The sequence below is a fragment of the Equus przewalskii genome, chromosome 1, assembly GCF_037783145.1.
Source record: "Equus przewalskii isolate Varuska chromosome 1, EquPr2, whole genome shotgun sequence".
Lineage (NCBI taxonomy): Eukaryota > Metazoa > Chordata > Mammalia > Perissodactyla > Equidae > Equus > Equus przewalskii.
Genome location: NC_091831.1, coordinates 26,346,610 through 26,365,717, shown reverse-complemented (window position 1 = coordinate 26,365,717; position 19,108 = coordinate 26,346,610). Strand labels below are relative to the sequence as shown.

General features: G+C 50.0%; 2 protein-coding genes across 5 annotated transcripts in view; one reads left to right on the top strand and one right to left on the bottom strand.

The window, feature by feature from the left end:
• SLK (STE20 like kinase) overlaps positions 1-4,442 on the top strand; it is a 56,027-nt gene extending 51,585 nt beyond the window's left edge. For all 4 annotated transcript variants that reach the window (XM_008518363.2, XM_008518362.2, XM_070633590.1 and 1 more), the window contains one exon: positions 779-4,442. In XM_008518363.2, the coding sequence (XP_008516585.1) occupies positions 779-925 (147 nt within the window). In that variant the 3' untranslated portion in view covers positions 926-4,442. The remainder of the gene's footprint in view (positions 1-778) is intronic.
• A 1,662-nt stretch (positions 4,443-6,104) lies between these two features.
• COL17A1 (collagen type XVII alpha 1 chain) overlaps positions 6,105-19,108 on the bottom strand; it is a 51,055-nt gene continuing 38,051 nt past the window's right edge. Inside the window, exons 36-56 of the mRNA XM_070633563.1 lie at positions 18,468-18,503; positions 17,801-17,878; positions 16,797-16,850; positions 16,614-16,655; positions 16,394-16,447; positions 15,054-15,113; positions 14,683-14,709; positions 14,165-14,239; positions 13,791-13,841; positions 13,149-13,274; positions 12,486-12,623; positions 11,917-11,985; positions 11,371-11,511; positions 10,155-10,244; positions 9,942-10,052; positions 9,299-9,445; positions 8,698-9,036; positions 7,997-8,134; positions 7,669-7,731; positions 7,469-7,549; positions 6,105-7,093 (exon numbers count right to left, since the gene is read on the bottom strand). Coding sequence (XP_070489664.1) covers positions 7,038-7,093; positions 7,469-7,549; positions 7,669-7,731; positions 7,997-8,134; positions 8,698-9,036; positions 9,299-9,445; positions 9,942-10,052; positions 10,155-10,244; positions 11,371-11,511; positions 11,917-11,985; positions 12,486-12,623; positions 13,149-13,274; positions 13,791-13,841; positions 14,165-14,239; positions 14,683-14,709; positions 15,054-15,113; positions 16,394-16,447; positions 16,614-16,655; positions 16,797-16,850; positions 17,801-17,878; positions 18,468-18,503 — 1,976 coding nt within the window. The 3' untranslated portion in view covers positions 6,105-7,037. The remainder of the gene's footprint in view (positions 7,094-7,468; positions 7,550-7,668; positions 7,732-7,996; positions 8,135-8,697; positions 9,037-9,298; positions 9,446-9,941; positions 10,053-10,154; positions 10,245-11,370; positions 11,512-11,916; positions 11,986-12,485; positions 12,624-13,148; positions 13,275-13,790; positions 13,842-14,164; positions 14,240-14,682; positions 14,710-15,053; positions 15,114-16,393; positions 16,448-16,613; positions 16,656-16,796; positions 16,851-17,800; positions 17,879-18,467; positions 18,504-19,108) is intronic.

The window sequence follows — 19,108 nt, the reverse complement described above, 5'->3', positions numbered from 1 at the left end:
TGGGTATAATCACCATTACTCACACCAACTCCGAGGTTTCTTGCCTCTGTGCATTGTTTCAGCCACCTCTCTCTGGCATGCCGTCCCCATCCTGTCTATTAAATTCTTATCTTTCCTTGTCTTTTCCTTTCTAAGACTAAGCTCATGTTTCACCTCTTCTGAGAAATCCTCCCGCCTCCTGCCATCTTCTCCGTACTTTGTACTCTGCAGCAGCTCTTAGCCCTGAATAGCTTGTCCATAAGTCATTGACTCCTCAGGTATCTTCCAGGCACTTACTATATTTGCTCTGTATTGTGGGAATATAAAGATGCATCTGGTTTAGGTTTTACCTTCAAACAACGTATAGTCCAGTGTGGAAGAAAATACGTGCACATGAATAGTCTAAATAAAAAATAGAAAATGCTAAGTTCTATGTGGGAGAGACAGATAACAGTTAATAAGTGCCATCTATTGAGTGCCTAGTATGTGTTAAGTGCCTCATTATCACATTTAATCCTCACATAGCAACCCGGTGAGATATTATCCCTATTTTATGGCAGAAGAATGAAATGATTCTGTAATACAGACAAGTAACTGAGCCAAGTTATCAGTTCATGTGGCTGAGCCAAGACTTGAACCTAGGGCTGTGCATAGCCTGTGATCCTGACTGTTGAGCAGTCTGGGCTTCCTTAGGATAATATACAGAGAAAATGTTTTGGGCAAATAGTTTATCTCGGCTATCAGAGTAAATTCTCTTTGTAACACCAACACATAATTTCTTTCTCCCTTCCTTTTTAAGACACTGGAAGAAGAGTTTGCCAGGAAACTGCAGGAACAGGAAGTGTTCTTTAAAATGACCGGGGAGTCTGAATGCCTTAACCCCTCAACACAGAGCCGGATTTCCAAATTCTATCCTGTTCCTAGCTTGCATTCCACTGGATCGTAACAATGGGAAGCATTCTGTGGTTGGGTTTGGCTTTTTACATATGTCATTCTGTTCTCTTCATCTTCTGCCACAGTCTGTAGTAGAGAGCTCAAGAAGACAATCACCGGCCTCACCTTCTAGGTGTTTCTCTGTTTTTCTGTTTTGTTTGTTTAGCAAAGATGAAGGGAAAGGAACTAAGACAGACGCTTGGCCATGTTGGCAATGTGGCATCTTGCAGTAATTCCCTAAGGTGATTATGTTTATTAATCTTAAAAATTGTGTTCTTTAGACACTGTTACCTGAAAAACTACTAGAAATATAGTGTTTAAAGTTATTTTAGAAAGCCTGTTACAGCACTAAGTATTAGTAATTATCTTTTTACCTGACCCAGCTTCTCAGTGATGCCTAAATTCCACAGTTGAAACTCCTGTAGAGAGTTGGAGTAATTTTCTTTTGGTGAATCAGCTCTCTTGAAAAAGGTATGAGTTGCTCAAAATATATTGATTCAGTAAATAAATCGGTTTTATCTTTAAACAGCAACGAATTCTTTTCAAAAAGAAAAATTATTTCAGTAATTTTTCTAAAATAATTACCTGTGTAGGCATGAACTAATCATTCAGGGTGCTAGTTTTATTAAGATAGTGCCTAAAACACTAAATTTCAGTCAAGTCTAAAATAGGATTTTGTTTTTTGATCCAACAGGGACAGAACATCCTTAGCATTAAGCATTATTGTTTTATAAATTTTGCTATTACCATTTGATAGAGATTTTCATCCTAAAATGTATGTTATACAAAGTAGGAAAGATGAAAAAAAAAGTAGCTTTTAGATGTCCAAACTGGAAATGTAAAACTCACCAAATTAAAAGAAATATAAATATAACTGTCCCAGCTTATTTCCTAAAATAGCGCATGAGCTGGTTAAATGACTTCTCCCATCTTAGCAAATTCTGTTCGTTTGAAACTCTGTCAGAGGCCTGCAGGCTGTGTTATATTTATAAATGTATTTTCTGAAATTAATGTTAAAAGTGACATTTGTTCAGAATACTTTTTAAAAAAGAATTTAAGTAAAATATTTAGGCAGATGTCAGAAATGACTTTTTGTTGTTTTGAAAATACAATCATTTGTATTTTGGGTATATTTTGTCCCATGTTTAAATTGTTTAGTTTAATCTGAGTGGGAAAAGCCTTAAACTTTATCATGTGGTTGCTGATATGTGTAATTATTAATGAAATGTTCACTCTTAGTCCCTCTTGAGGCTTAGAATTTCAAGCACGTTTCAGGTCAAACAGTATTATAAACTGTGCTTTGCTGTGTGAGAGGGCACGTTTGTAAATGATGCTTGCTGCCTGCCCTTTGCAACCTACTAGGTACCAAATTGTACAAGTTTCACCTTTTAGTTATATTACATTTGAGGCTGGTGAAAAATTTAAATGTAACTTTGTGGGAACACTGATTCACATTAAGAACATGTAAATATCTGTAGCACTTTCTTGCGATTAATTTGAAAACTTTGAATGCTGAACCTTTTTTTGTCAGTGGTTTAATGGTTTAAAAATGCACGTGATTTTAGTTTTGTAATTGTTTTGACAAGCATAATTTACTTGGACAGCTTTGTAGGTAGCCTTAACTTCTGGCCAAGTTTGTTTTTTATATAAATATATATACATATATATATATTATGTATGGTTGTAAATTCATACACTTATCACATGAATATGTTACTGTATACAAAGCTCTTTTAATGCTTTATTCTCAAATGCTGGGTTGAAAAATGTTTTGAAAGCCTTTTAAAATATATATCTTTATAAAGTAATATTCAGGATGATGATGGAAATTGTTTATATTGTTATGATAAAAATGACAGTATAATCTTACTCAGTTTATTTAATGATTTATTTTAAGGTGGAGAGAAGAGGAGGGTTCTCATACCACTTTCTCCTTTGAAATTTTCAGTTTATTGGCTTTTAAAAAATTAATACTTAAAGCAGTGGACATTTTTTCAGGATCATTTAAATGATATTCTGTCTGCTGCATAGTGTGTGACACATAATTAATTTGGTTTGGATATTTGATTCTTTTTATTCCTTTCAACTTGACATTGAGAGGATTGAATAAAGGAACGAGGCTCCGAGTAGGATGGTTACAGTCTGCTAAGTTTACTAGGAACGCTTGCATCTCCCTTAAAACTGCCCTTTGGACTCAGTGTTATGCTTGCGTTCTCTTTCAGATGTGGCCATATTCATTTGGGTGCAGGACTACAAAATGATGCATAATGTAGAAATGAAACATTCATTTTAATACGTAAAGTTACATAAATCTTTTCAGAAAGTGTTTTGTTATAGAATATGCTGTTTGTACCCATCCCTGCCGACTTCTTGTTAGGTCCTATATGCAAATAAATAATAGTGATCTTTCTTCCTGCATGAAGTGTAGGTGGGGAGTGAGGGAGGGGCACAGACTTCTTTGAAATCAAAGATTACAGTCAAATCCATTCCTGATTTGATTGTTTCCTTGCTGTGGCAGAAAGTGCTATGAAATGCATAAAAGAAAGTCTCTGTATGTGTACCCCAATTACTTAGCCTCCCCTCTTCTCCCTGCGTGCTGCAGCTACACCAGACCGCCACACTTCTGCAGGTCGAGCGCACAGAGCTGGTTGCACCGGGTTGCCTTTCCTAGTCCTGTCAATCCGTGGTTGGGCGTGAACTGCTGAGTTAGCTGCTATTCTATATGGAGTCACAATTAAGCTTTTTCTTACCCTTTTCTATGGGGAAGCTATAGGGTGGGTAAGGAGGAAATTTAGAGTGCTTATACTTTGCTGAAAATATTAGGACTTTCCTGTGACAGGATACAGCAAATTGTAACTAAATATAAACCAGAACCAGAGCTACCTCTAAGTAGTGTTTCCTCAAGCACAAAGCTCTCAGGCACATGAGACCCGCTGTGATGGAGGGTCTCTGATTTCTTGAGCATCAGCGAGTTTCAGAAGTGACTGTCTTTTGTACTCTTCTAGTTCCCTTGTAACTACACACTTTTCCCCATTCCACACTGTGCTTACATGACAAAGACTCTCCTGAGAAGCCAAATTCAGTCAAATGATTAGCTAGAGATACTGTTGATTAATGGAAAACCTGGAACTGAGGTGAAAGAGGAGAGTTCGTTCCAGTTCGAATAGTCTTCTGATTAAATCAGTCAGTTCTTTTCTGGGAAATGATCTTTTATAGGAAATGGGATATTTTAAATGCATTTCTTAAGTTGAAGGCACAACAGTTAATGCCTCTATTGCTGTTCTCTGGCTGACATGGTTTTGATACAGCTTTAAAACTTCTGCTACTAAGCCTGGGATAGAATGTTATACCAGTTTTAAATGTTGGCTGCAGCTTTTTGTGATCCTTCTCTGATTTGCGGTGTAATAACTTCACAAGCTACATTTTCAGAAAGAATTTTCTTTCAGATAATGCCTCTTGTTTATTTGGGAGCAACATGTCTTTTCAATATGGGATTGACAAATGAAAAATAAAGTTATTTCTTAATCTGTTTTGGGGAGCAGTCTTTCCTTGAGAATCTTTGAAACTAGATTTTCCTGCGTGACAGTCTTGCAGCCTTTTTGGTCCTGGTTGTATTTTAACACTTGCAGCCCTCCAGGTCTCCTGACCCTTTCAGACTCGCGCGTATCCCTCACCGTCTGTAGCCACCACGCAGGAAGGTCGTTTTTACTGGGAACTTGGAGGGGATGTCTTTCAGCACACACACTCCTCCTTGGGGAGGTGCTTTAAATATTTCCATCAACATATATACATGTACATATTTTTTATTTCATTTTTTTCCCTTGGGATGGATTTTATCACCAAACATTTCACAAACCATATGACCTCACGTTTGCTAAAAATACCCTCTTTTTGTCATTGATATGTTCATGCAAGATCCAGTAGACACTAGGCAGCGTCACTTGGCAAATGTTCAGCTTGGCTGGAGAGAGGCATATAGCATGTCATTTTCTAATCCAGGAGCATTGCATATTATTGAGCTCATTCTTGACCTTTTTTTCTTTTTTTTAAATGAAACAAAAGGGGCTGAGATCTATCGCCATCCAGCTGAGGACATATCTCATACCTCCCCATCCTTTTTCTGGGTCCTGTCCAGAGGAGGTAGCAGGTTTGGACTTTTACCCTATTTCACTTGGTCATAGACTCAATGAAGACTTGGCTAGCCTAGAAAGGTAAATCTAGTAACTAGCGGGAAACTCCTCAGTCTGATTAATCAAGATAACAGTCATTCAAGGGACATCATACTTGAGCCCCTGAAGCTACTATTACAGAAATGAATGGACTCAGCTTTTAGGTAAAACTGAAATATTAAAAAGGCATGATGCAGTCATTCATTATACACAATGATAATTTTATTAGACAGTAAGAAGTTGTTTGAAATTCTGAAGGCCTATAAACTCATTTTTTGGGATTCCCGTGTTGATCCATAGCAGGTAGCGATCAGGATGTGATAAAGGAGGCAGACAGACCAGGCAGCGTGTTTAGTGCTTGCCTGGTTGGTGCTGCTAGCAATGGTTTGATACATTAGACTACATGTGTGTTTTTCCCAGGATAATACGTGAGACACTCAGGAGAAAATAAACAATCCAGTCTTTTAGAAGAGTAGAGGTGTAGAAGCAATTTAATTTAACTCCGTTTTTAATTGCCCAGCAATTGAGTGTCATAGGTTGTAACAAATTCACAAGTTGGCCAAGTGTAGCCTCTTCTGAAACTAAGGGTCTGATTTTACCATACATTTCTGTGGAGCATTTGATATTTGTGGATTTTTCCTTAATAGGAGTTTTGGTATTCCAAATATTATTACTTGCCCTGCGGTTGTAACTCCTTTGCACCAGGATACATCACTGCATTGATTCCAAATAATTTTGTTGCTTATCTGTTGCATATGTGTTTATTTCAAGTAACTTATGCTTAGGGAAACTCCAGATGGTTTGTAATATGGCCAGGTAGAGTTAGTAGTTGCAGATAAAGATCTGCCTTTAAAGATCTCAACGATTAAACAAAATGCCACGAACTGTGTCCCAAGATTCAACCGTTTTGTTTTCTTGTGTTTATAATAGTGTTAGAGTCAAACCAAAAAACCCAAAATATTTTCTTCCTTCCCTCCCTCCCTCCCTTTTACTTTTGTTAGATGGATCACATTAAACGTAATATTAAAAAAGAAAAAAAACCCTTTAATTGGAAATTTTGCAATTGAAATGACTTTTCATCTAATAGACCAGGTAAATGTTTTTAGACATTGAAAAGTGCTTAAAAACCAACTGCGCCCAGTCCTTGTGCATTTCCTAAGTGCAGAACAGAGTGACATCTTTCGCCGGCATCAGGTATCCTATTTCCCTCTCTCCCTTCCTTTCTTCCTTGCCCGTTGCCCTTCTTTTTCTCTTTGCTGCAGTCTAGTTCAGTAGAACATAGCTATCAACTCTAGCACAGACCTACGGATACACATCATAGCTACAGTCCATCAACCTCTCTAAGCAAGTGGAGATATGATTTGTAGTGAGAAATAACTATTAGAAAGCCTGTCACCACCTTCAGTGGAAGTGAATTTCTTAACTTTTTCTGTTGCAAGAGTTGCTTCTTAGACAACTCTTTCCTGTGACTAGAGAATGCAGAGTGAACAGGGGAGCAAGGGGCCAGTAGCACAGCCTCAGAGCATTAACCAGAACACACCCCACCCATGGCACCCCTGGAAGCCACCCCCATCCTCGTCTTCCATTTTCTGGGCTCATTTTTAGGCAAAGCTCAAGGACTCCTGAGCCAACTTTTACGTAACTGGCTTTCCTGGGTGGGGGTTTGAACTAAGTGTTAAAGAAGCCAAGGGGCTCAGTTCTAGATAGCAGAGAAGTCAGACTCATTCTACAACGCTGCAACTACTCAAGTCCACCCACAGAGCTGTTTCAGATTGCATATCTTTGACCGAATTCTGTGTAGATAGTTCCAGACTAACACAAGAGTTCTAGTTGCCTATTGGCTGTGCTGTCTCAGGAGGCCGCAGAGAATCCAGCTTTTACCCTCTGGAGAGATTCTGACCTAAGTGCCATAAGCCATTGCAAGAATGGGTCCGGGGCTGTTCCGCCAAGGGTAGCTCATGGCTTGGTGGCGACACTTCTCCTTCTCCTCCTCCCAGCATAGACCTGGTCGCCTGAAAGTTAGAAGATGAATAGGAAGTTAAAAGATATCTTGTGGCCTGGGGAGACTTCAGCTTGGGCAATTACGGCAAGTGCGACCACGGCAAAACTGGCTTGAAAGATGAACTCTTTTGTAAGACTCTGTTTACTTAAATTGTTCGCCTTATTTCATTACCAGATGGGTTCTCCTTTTCCTCTTGCGCCGGCACTCTCCTTCCTCTCTCCCCAGCTTTCATTTGATTGTTATGCAAATTACGTTTGTTGGCAGCGTCTGCCTTTAGTAATTGGCATTTGCCTTAATTTCCAGGCTCAGTCTGGAACAAATTGCCCACTTCTCTGTGGAGTGTCAGCCTCCCAGCTCTCCAGAAACTGTGGCAGCCAAGCCTTACCTCTGTCTCCTTTTTCTCCCTTGTGCCCTCGGGGGCCGGGTGACCCAGGCCGACCTGGTGGTCCAGCAGGACCCCTGTCACCTAGGAGGACAGATAGGGGCGTGCTAAGTGAAGCAGGAGTGTGGGGCCTGGAGAGAGATGGAGGAGCGAGAGGTTGTTGTCACATAGGATCTTGGTGGCTGTGTCCTGCCACTGCTTACCTTTGGGTCCTGGGATGCCCACCTCTCCCTTCTGCCCAGGGGGTCCTGGAATGGCTCCATAAGCTGCAAGGGGGGAAAAACTGGCCTTAGACTAGAGATCACCCTGAAGCTTGGGAGGTAAAGTGATTTGTTCAAAGTAACACAGGTAGGAAGTGGGAGAGTTTGGACTTATAAGAGGAAAACAAAGCTTAGATTTTATGAAATTCTCAGCATCTCCATTGTTAACAACTGGAGGTTTTTCGGGAGACTGATTTCTCTGGCGCAGCCCCCATGGGAGGCTGTGAGGCAGGTTAAGTGTCAGGAAAGCAATCGGGGGGAACGCCCTTACTTCGGAAGAAGTCCATGAGGTCCTCGGTCACGTTGCTGTAGGCAGAGAAGACCTTGCTGATGCCGGGGGGCCCCTGGGGTCCAGGCCGGCCTGGTGGGCCCTGGACAGTGTAGGCCATTCCTTGTAGCAGGCCCTGACCTGTAAAACACCCAGAGTGTGGGCACCCTTTTCACAGCGGGGTACAGTGCCCACTGTTGTCTAACTCCTGCTGCAAGGAGACGACACTCAGGGCGGCAAGGGAAAGGCCCTGCCCCTCCTCTGTCTCCCCTGGTCACTGGCTCTGTCTCTGCCTCAGTGGGCTTTCATCAAAGGCTTCTGGACTGCATCCCTGGGCTGTAAGCCACAGGGAGAAAAGGCTTCTTAGCCAACACCCTCCCTCAGCCCCGCCAGGAGACCATCATAATCACAGAGACTCTTCTGAGACCCACACAGGTTAGTTGGGAAGGCAAAGGCCAGAGACCCCCACATGCTGCATTCCCTGCAGTGGCTCCAGTCCTGACGGGGCCCCTCGAACTAAGCTGGCTGAGAATGAGGTGGGGCCTCCTGTCTTCAGTCCCTGCCCATCGGATTCCAGAATTGCTGTCCTCACAGCCTGGGTGCTCCGAAAATGAGAGGGTGAGTCTCCGGAGCCTGGATGTGGAGATGCTCTCGTGCTCCCCCCTCCACCCCCATAGCACAGAGATCTAAGTGTCCCAACTTACGCTGCAAGCTCTCGGACACCCGAACAGCCAGCTCGTTGTAATCCAGACCTCCAGCAAAGCCAGCCCCAAAATATCCGCCATTGCCACCATACATGCCATTTCCTGCTGCTGCCCCATAGCCTCGGCCCAGGCCCATGTCCAGGCCAAAGGCTCCCCCTTCGCCCAGAGAGCCTTCGCTGGCTCCTCCTATGCCCATTGAAGAGCTGTAGGAGCTGCCTGAGGAGGAGCTGCTACCCCGACTGTAGGGGCCATCCATGGACACTAGGCGGCTGTCCCCAGGTGGTCCCTGGGGCCCGGGAGGGCCTGGGGGACCAACGATGAAGCTGCGCACATCAGGACCTGTGGGAGGAAGCTGCATCAGTGGGAGCTCGGGTCTGGGAGGAGAGAAAGAAGACCTCTCCCAGGGTGTCAGGACAGGAACGTCCAGGCACTTGTGCACCGGGGGCGGGCGCCAGGTGGGAAGAAACTGGCTTTCCCCGCCACCGAGGGGCTCCCAGGTAGCTGGCCTCCAGGGACCTCCAAGCCCCTGCTGCCCCTCTTACGGGGAGAAGCAAGGTCTGGGAAGGGGCACAGGAGGCACAGCAGTGTCAGGGGCACCTACTCGTGAGGTAGCTGATCAGTTCGCTCCGGAAGCTGTCGGTGTTTTCAGCTGCATATGTCGCCAGAGCTCCTGAGACACCCGGAGGCCCTCGAGGGCCTGGGGGACCAGGAGGGCCTGGAGGGCCTGGGATGGATGACAAGCCGGCCGCTGAGTGGGAGGCAAGAGAGAGAGAAAGATCAGGCATCATCTGCTGAGACCGCTGATTCCCCTGCCCGGGCTCAGGGCCGCTGTTGGCCCCCCCACCCCTGTGGAAAGGAGGGCTTTAGGCCGCCCCGGGTGAGGGGAGGAGTGAACGGAGGCCCGTGGCACGCCCACTTCCTGGTATCCCTCACACTCCCCATTCTGAGCCTCATCTCAGCCTTCCTCCGCTGAGAGCTGGAGCTCCCGGCTCACACCTGCTCACCTACAGCTCCTGAGGCCTCTAATGGCGGCACCTGGAGCACTGTCTCTCCCCACTCTCCCCCTCAGTGCCGAAAGCATGTCCCTCTCCAGGGCCCCAGTGCCCACCCTGGACATGCTCCAGGAGGACTTGGTGACTGGTGAATGGATTCAGCTCTCCACGCTGCCCTTGCTAGAACCTGTGAGAGCACCAAGGCTGGGCTGCCATCCTCTGCCCTTCTCACCCCTGCTGTCCGCGCCTTACTATGCAAGTAAGATGAGAGGTCCTCCACGCTGATGCTGGACCACGCGTTGCCTGGGATCCCTGGGGGCCCAGGGGGGCCTGGGGGCCCAATGATGCCTCTGAACTCAGACCCTGAGACATCAAGGGAGAGCAAGGAGTCAGCCATGGCCTGGGCCAAGGGGCTCTGCCTTCTGTCCCAAACCACTTGGACAGATGTCCCCTGCTCAGCCTTACCTTGGAGCAAGGAGAGGAGCTCCTCATAGGATGTTCCCGGCAAGCCAGGGGGCCCTGGGGGGCCAGGAAGCCCAATGCTGATTCCAGAACCTGGGGAACAAAATCCCAAGTTGTGATGGATTCAGATCAGACAGAGAAAGGCAAATGGAACCTCCTGTCAGAGAGGAAGCCAGACACAGGAGTGCTGTGGACAGAAGGGGCCCCAAGGAAGGGAAAAGAGAGGGGCAGCGGGAAGAGCCATGCAGAGAGAGTCACTCAGAGAGAGGGTCCCGAGTGAGGACACTGGGGTCCTAGGAAGAGGGCAAGTCAAAAATGCCCAGACCCTTCATCCTGCTGGGTGTGTGGGGGGGTGCATGTGCGTGCACACGTGTAGAGAAGTGTGCGTGTATGTGGGGAAGTGTATGTGTGTGTCTACGGGTGGTCCCTGACTTACAGCAGTTTGACTTATGCTTTTTCAGCTTTATGATGGCGTGAAAGGGATACGCATTCAGTAGAAAGGAACTGTGCTTTGAATTCTGATCTTTTCCCAGGCTAGTGACATGCAGTATGCTACTCTCATGACGCTGGCAGCAGCAGCGACCGCAGCTCCCTGTCACCACGCGATCACAAGGGTGAACAGCCAATACACTCACACCCATTCTGTACCCAGACGACCATGCTGTCACTGTCAGTACAATATTCAATAAACAACATGAGATAGTCAACACTATTATAAACTAGGCTCGTGTTAGATGATTCTGCCCAGCCGTAGGCTAATGCAAGGGTTCTGAGCCGTTTATGCAGGCTGGGCCCAGCTATGACGTTCGGGAGGTTAGGGGCCTTAAATGCATTTTCAACTCGTGATACTTTCTACTTAGGATGGGTTTATTGGGATGTAATCTTATAAATCGAGGAAGATCTGTAAAGAGAAGCGTGTGGGTGTGTGAATGGAGAAGTGTATGTGTGTGTCTGTGTAGAGAAGTGTGAGTCGTGTGCAAACTCCATGCAGGACGGTGCCCAAGACACTCCTTTTGGTTTCCCTTGCCAGGCTCCTTGACCTGCTCTGGGGCCACAGGTCTGAATAGCCCTGAACTCCACTCCTTCCCTCTGGATTTGGGGCAGCCTGACAGGAGAGGGTCGGTGGGACCACTTCAGGGAAGTTCAGCACCCATGTCCCCAGCCAGGCCTCGTGACCACCCCTGCCTGCAGAGGGCAGGCCGGGAGGGCAGACACTCACTCGACATGTAGCTGAGAATGCGACTGCTCAGCTCTGCGTAGTCCAAAGACTGGAGGGACCAATCGCCACCGGCTCCTGGTGGCCCCGGGGGACCCTGAGGGCCCATCAGATACTGACGCAGGTACTGACGCACCTCATCCCCTGAAAGGAGAGGAGGCGCTAGCATGGACGCACCCCAGCCATGGGGCTCCCATGCCACTGGCCAGCCACAGCCTGGTCTCCCCACACAGACTGGCTCCCGAGCGATGTGTGAGCTCTGGGTTCCCAGGCCCACGGTGGGGGGCGGTCAGCAAGCTCTCAGGTACCCGAAGTGGCACCTGCCTGGTAGCCTGGCATGGGGGGCATAGGGGAGATTCGCTGCCCCCTTTCCAGTCAGCTGCTGACTTGCAAACAGCCAGGAGCAATGAGGGAGGGGTCCTTGTTCCAAAGGACCACCTCCCCTTTGCAGCCCTCACCAGGCTCAGACCAGGACAAGACGTGCCTGCCAAGTGCGGTCAGGAGACAGCAAAGGCGCTCCCACCCTCCAGCCCTCCGCAGGCCACTCACGCTGCAGCATGGCCAGGATGTCCTCAGAAGAGACGGAGGCCAACGACAGGCCGATGCTGGTCCCCGAAGCTGTCAAGAAGGAACCCTCGGGTTACCGCTGCTCTGTACAGAAGCAGCCCCCTCATTACTCCAGAATCACAGAGACCTGGTCAGCTCGCTGTGCCCATTTGGGGGCAATGAACGAATGGGGGCATCAGGAGGCTATCTTGAAAGCAGGAAAGGGCAAAGGTGGTTTTTGATTTTGTTTGGGAAGAAATGCAGTCTGTTTCCAAGAGTATGCTAACTCCTACCAGATCCTTCCAACCTGAAAGATGCCTTTTTATATACTTAGGACACCTCTGTCAACTGCAAGAGGGCTGTCTTAAAAATGGCTGTGCAGCGTGGCCTCTGTTCTCAGTCTGACAAACCCTTTCTGAAGCTCGGTCCCGGTGGCTGGTTACCGCGAGTTCAGAACTGAGCATCACATTCAGAAGGGAGGCAAAGCGAACAGCAGATTCAGAGCCGAGGCCCCAGGAACAGCGGCGGACCCTGGGAGGAAGGGGTGCTTCCAGGGGTGGGGAGAGGCTTACTCTGTAAGTAGCTCACGACGAGGCTTGCCAGCTCCGAGTAGTCAAAAGTCTCACCCCTGATGGTGGTGACAGGCCCTGGGGGACCAGGTGGGCCTGGGGGACCCTGAACTCCAGAGAAATAAGACCTAATGATGTCACCTGCCAACAAAGAAAGAAAGCAAAGTCAAGCCCCCAAGAGGGCATGTCTTCCCCACGGATGACATACCCACCCAACCCCATTCAGGGCCCAAGGCACAGCCAGCAGGAAGCCTAGACTCCCCTTGTTACAGATGGACAAACGGAGGCAGAGGCCTGTGCTGGGTCAGGTGGTGCTCGAGAGCTGTGGACCAGCAAGACTCCCGTCAGCTCCCCATTTGACAAAGCTCTGGTGCCCTCACATCCACGGGGATCACAGGGATGAGGTTGGGGGAGTGCGCGCAGGTGTGAAAATGTGCGTGTGTGTGGCTGTGTGTGCATGTGGACGAGTGTGTGAGTCCCTCCTGGGGTGAGGATGAGGCTACGTGTGTGGACAGTGGGAGCTCATAGACTTACAGCCCTAGGTCCAGGGGTGAAAGACCTGAGCCTGGCCGTATAGACTGTTGCCCCCCAACACACACACACACACACACACACACACACCCCACTCACACATGCACACTGCCCTCCTCTGACCGGGGCACTCACTCTGCATGTAGTCAGAGATGTACTGCTGAATCTCCAGGCCAGAGCTGCTGAGAGAGCCTGGAGGCCCAGGGGGCCCCGGGGGGCCTGGCGGGCCTGGCAGGAACACGGTGCTGGATGGTGATCCCCCTGCAGGAAGAAAGCCTGCTGAGCTGTGTCTCCACCCTGGGGTCAGACAAAGGGCCAGGTCCTGCTTCCAGGGTCTCAGGAAGGAGGCTCTTTCTCAGCAGGGAAAACAGGACAGTGGCAAAGAGACGGGTCCCCCCACAAAGGGAGGAAAGGAGTGCCTGTAGCAGCCACTGTCTGAAATGGGAGCTCTCCAGGCTCCTTCCTTTCCTTCGGCAACCTGCTCACCACCCCTCACGGACCCCTCGTCTCAGAACCCCCCTGGCTCCCAGGGTCTGTTCTCTTCTCCATCATTCGTCATCAGCATTGTTCATCGTCTTTATCATCCTGGGGTCCTTCCCTCCCACCCACCCCCGATCTTGTAACCTCTGTAAAGGCAGCTCAGAAATCCTAGCACGTGGAGAAAGTACTGACTTAACACTGAACCATGGGGAAATGAATGAACGAATGAATTCATTCATTGGCACGACCAGCCTCGCTTGAAGAAAGGGAGGAACTTTGGTCACTTCTGGTTCTTACCTTGAGAGTGACCACCAGGAACACCAACAGCACCTGGGACTCCAGGATCACCTGAAATCCAAAACAAGGAGCCCTGTTTGTATCACCTCCTCCAGGAAGCCCTCCTTAGTTAAGCACAACCACACCTATCAGTCTGTGACTCAGTAGTTGTCCCCTGTCTCTTAGTCTGTTTCTGCAATGATACCACGAGCTCCCTGTGGGCAGAGACTATATCCCACAGCCCCGCCCCTTTTTCCCTCCAGCTTTTCCTTTCTGCAGCCTCTTCTTCCTCCCAAGCTTCTAGCACCAATAAGTACTGGCTGCACTCTATTCAGGCTCTGAGAGCCAGCCGTGCTCCCACTCCTCACCGCCTTCTCGGCTGCTCCCTCACTGACCTTTGTCACCTTTGGGTCCCTGAGGGCCGGGTGGGCCTGGCGGTCCCTGCAGGTTGAGTCCGAGAGAACCGGAATCTGGAAGCCAACCACACACACAGTGCAGTCAGCCAGGGCTGGGAGAGGCTGCAGCCAGAGGCAGCCATGGCGCGGGGCTCGGCACTTACCTGAGGCTGAGAACCCTGGGAGGCCCCGCTCGCCTTAGGAACACACCGAGAGGGGAACAGTCCGCTGTGCTCTCCTCGCTCTCCCCAGGCCCCAGCCCTGGACCCCACCTCCACCTCCCCTCCCGAGGCTCCCCAAGACTCATGACTGCTGGGGCTGCGCTGCCCTTTGGGCAGTACCTAGAGCTGCCACACACACACACATAAATTCTCAACCATTCACAGAGACACACACTCTGATCTGCTCTCGCTTGTTTGGACCAAACTCATTCCCAAGAAGCTCAAGGCTCTTGGAAGGTCAGCTCTCGCCACCCCCACCCCTACCCCATGTTTGGTTTAATGTCAGCTCTACTGTACCTTGGTGTCCTCGGGGGCCTGGGGGGCCTGAGGGAAGAAGGCAAAGAGTTGTGAGACACAACCAACCAGGTGTTGTGGCTTCAAGGGGCCCATGGGGGAGGGGATGGGCTCCAGGGCTGGAGCAGACATAGAGCTTGGGGTTCCTCATGCCTCTCCACCCACCAGGCCAACGCAGAGGCAGGATTCTTTATAGAGTTTCTGACCACCATGCCTTCCCCCACCCCGTGCTCTAGACTGCTGAGCTCCTAACAGGACAAGGAGGATGAAGAAACGCCCCAGCTCATCCAGCCTCATCCAAACTCTCCTGGCCACCAGTTGGGTAAGCAGGAGGCACATATAGGCTCCTGTGCTCCCTAAGACACTGTTCTCACCTTGGTCTCCCTTGGGGCCTGGGGGGCCAGGTGGGCCTGGAGGGCCAGAGAAGAAGGTCTCTGCAGAGGAAAGAAATATTCTGAGTGTGGATGCAATGATGCTGGTGAGGGTGTAGCACCTAGCACAGTGCCTGTCATACTGTGGATGCTCAATCAATTCTTGTCAAATGGATGGTGGATGGGTGGATGGATGGTGGATGGATGATGGATGAATGGATGGATGGTGAGTGGATGGATGGTGGATGGATCGTGGATGGATGGTGGATGGTGAGATGGATGGATGGGGGATGGATCGTGGATGGATGGTGGATGGATGATGGATGGATGGATGGATGGATGGTGGATGGATGATGGATGGATGGATGGATGGATCGTGGATGGATGGTGGATGGATGATGGATGGATGGTGGATGGATCGTGGATGGATGGTGGATGGATCGTGGATGGATGGTGGATGGATGATGGATGGATGGATGGATGGATCGTGGATGGATGGTGGATGGATGATGGATGGATGGTGGATGGATGGTGGATGGATGATGGATGGATGGATGGATGGATCGTGGATGGATGGTGGATGGATGATGGATGGATGGTGGATGGATCGTGGATGGATGGTGGATGGATCGTGGATGGATGGTGGATGGATGATGGATGGATGGATGGATGGATCGTGGATGGATGGTGGATGGATGATGGATGGATGGTGGATGGATCGTGGATGGATGGTGGATGGATGATGGATGGATGGTGGATGGATGATGGATGGATGGTGGATGGATCGTGGATGGATGGTGGATGGATGATGGATGGATGGATGGATGGTGAGTGGATGGATCGTGGATGGATGGTGGATGGATGATGGATGGATGGTGGATGGTGGATGGATGATGGATGATGGATGGATGGTGGGTGGATGGATGGATGGAGGGATGGATGGATTTTCCGCTAGAGACAAGTTCTGGGCTACTGTTTGCTCTGAAGTTATTTCCACATGTTTCTATGTTGTACTGTCAGCATTTATCTCATTTCATGTGCATGTGTTCTGTCTGCTTTATTAGACCTGAGCTCCCCAAGAACAGGAACCAGGTCTCCCCAGTCAGTCCAGAAGCTCCCCAAGGGCAGCGCTGGCTCTCTCTCTCAGGCTAGGCTACCACGGGCTATCAGGGTGATCAGGTTGGCATTGTTCACCCTCTGTACATGCGTCAGGTAGCATGGAGTTTATGCAAACACACCTCCGGTGGAAATTCAGAAGGAGGAAGCATGTGAGTAGGTCAGGAAGACCATCCTGGGGCTAGGGCTGAGGTGGAGAACAGGCGTGACTTGACTCCCAACATTACCTGAGCCGGTCAGGAAAGATCCTGGTGGGCCTGGTGGGCCTGGCAAGCCTTCCCCTAGATAAGAGAACGCCCAAGACTTACTAATGCCAAGAAGTGGGCCAGGAACCCTCTGCCCAGGAGGAGAAGGGGAAAGTAAGCTCTTTCCTAAGAGTCGGTCCAGAAGAAGGCTGGGCTCTGGGTTCCACGTCTCGTACCTCCCACCCAGGAGCTCAGCTCTCACCTGCTGGGCCTCGGGGTCCTGGTGGGCCTGGAATGGAAGCTCCTGCAGAAGACAGTGAGGAAGAGGCGATGCTAAACTCAGGAAGCTGATCCCGCCCCTGACAACAGGCTCTTGGCTTCCTAAGTGCCTGAGTGCCCTGTCTCCCGAGATTCCCCACCTCCCACAGATCCCTGAGATGCTCACCTGGTGGCCCAGGTGGGCCAGGTGGGCCTGGGGGACCTCGTAAATCAAGACCTTCTATAGAGAGAAGAAAACAGAAATGAGCAAAAGCTGTCATGAGGCTGCTCTGTGCCGGCCTTACCCTCACCAGGATCGTCAGTGCCAAGCCCCCCAGGCTACACCCACCCCCCCCACACCAGGCCCTGGGGCATGGCACACAACCCTCCGGGACCCCCTCTGCTGGGGGCGCCCCTCGCTCAGAGGCAGGCCAGGGCTGCCGTTGAACTTGCTGAGAGCTGATATGGGTGTGTGGAGAGATGTGTAGGAACGTGGCTGTGGGTCAGCCTCACTTCAAATCCCCACTCCACCACTTCTATCTGGCAGCTTTGGGCAAGTCCTCGACCTCTTTCAGCCTCAGCTTCCTCCGCTGTCGACCAGAGACAACAGGACCTCTGTCACGGGGGCCTTGTGAAGACTCAGTGAGATGCCGTGGCACAACGTCTGGCCCACAGTGACTGCTAAACCACGGCTGGCTGTTGTCTTTGCTTTTCAAGTGTCCGTGCGGCCAGGTGGGAGGCCCTGCGGCATCTCCTCCTGAGATCTTTAGAGGACTTTGGGAATAGGAGGACCCAAGAGTCAGCCCTCCCAGGCAGGGCCTGTGGCTGAGAGCGCACAGAGCCTTGTTGTGGCTCTCAGTGAGTGGGGGATGCAGTGACATCACTCCCGCCAGTGACACTCACCGCATCTGGCTCACTTCGGAGGCCCCAAGTGACCCTGGTCCTCCTGGAATCCCGGGAACCTCTATGACAGCTGCCTCATCCCCAGTGACTCACCCCTCCCTCCCCCCACAGCTGACAAAACCCCTGCTGTTCCTTCTGGCTTGCAGTGCGTTTCAGGAGAACTGGCCATCCTGACTCCCACGGGGGCTTGCAATGACTCACTGGTGCAGCTGCCCCAGGACCCAGTCACGGCCTCTCTCCCACTCCCACCCCTGCGTCACCTGCCCTGGGGAACATGGGGCCACTTACGGGTGGAGAGGACCTCGGAGAGGGACTGAGTGCTGCTCAGGAACGATTCACCAGCAAGCCCTGGCTCCCCTCGTGGGCCTGTGGGGAGGACACAGTTAGGGTGGGCACCGCCTGCAGTAAGCCATCACAGTTTCCCTCCGCAGAGCGTCTGGAGAGGCCCAGGTGCCCAGGGTGGGCGGGGCTAAGAGGTGGGCGGGGCTAAGAAGGGGTGGGCGGGGCCAGAAAGGTTGGCTGTCAGCATTCCCGTCTTGCAGCCTCAACAGCCCAGGAGGAACTGCACCAGTGTTTCCTAAGCCCGACTGTGTTTTGGTATTTGGATAAATCACTGGACAGTGGCACGATGATGAGGGGCTGGCCCCAAGAGGCCTGAGGCCTGTGAAAATAGCCAAGCTTGATCCTGACCTGGGGGCCACAGAGCCCCAATCTCCTCCCTCCCGCATCCAGAGGACCCCTCCCTTCTCAGAAACACGGAAAGGGGTGAGAGGAGGTGTCTCCCATGGCAGTGGAGGCCTTGAAGGCCCGTGGTGAAGAGCTGGGCCACCCCCTCACCTCCTTTCCCAAAATGCTCGTCTCTCACTTGGCTTAAAGACGGGGGCCCAAGTCCACCCAGGGAAGGAAGCCTTCCCGCCGGAGCCCCCGACAGATGTTCTTCCAGGACGGGACATACCTTGCTGTCCTGGGAGACCAGCTGGGCCGATGGGGCCTGGAAATGGGGTTGGGGAAAAAAAGGGTTTATCACACCTCCAGGGTCACAGTTCTAGAAAGAACTAAAGAAAAGGCAGGTGCCCGGGGACACATGTACCTTCCTCGGGGGGCATGGAACAGTGGCCCACGGAGGTCAGTGTGCTGATTTGAGAGCAATAACCAATTCGAGACCGGCCCCGTGGTGCACCCAGTGAGAAGTCCTCTGCCAGGCACCAGCGCCCCTGGGACGGCAGGGCTGCCCCCTCAGACACTGTCCTTCAATGGTTAGGGACTTCCAAGTGCCCTCAGTGCTCCCCCCGACCCCACTGGAGCTCATCAGGAGTGCAGGCTGACCCATGCTTGCATTGGTCATGTTAAATTACGTATTTCATTTACACATAAACACTTTTAAATAGTGAAAAAATAGATATAACAAAGTAACAGGCATTTTAGAAAAATAGAAAAAATTGTCACCCATATTTCTTTAATTTGTAAGCATTTTGTTTTATTTCTTTCCAGTATTTTTCTTTTTTTTGCATCTTGTAAAAATACAGTTGCCACCACAGAGCACACATCATCCAGCACTCTGCTCTTTTAAATAACACTATTATCTCCCAACTTGAA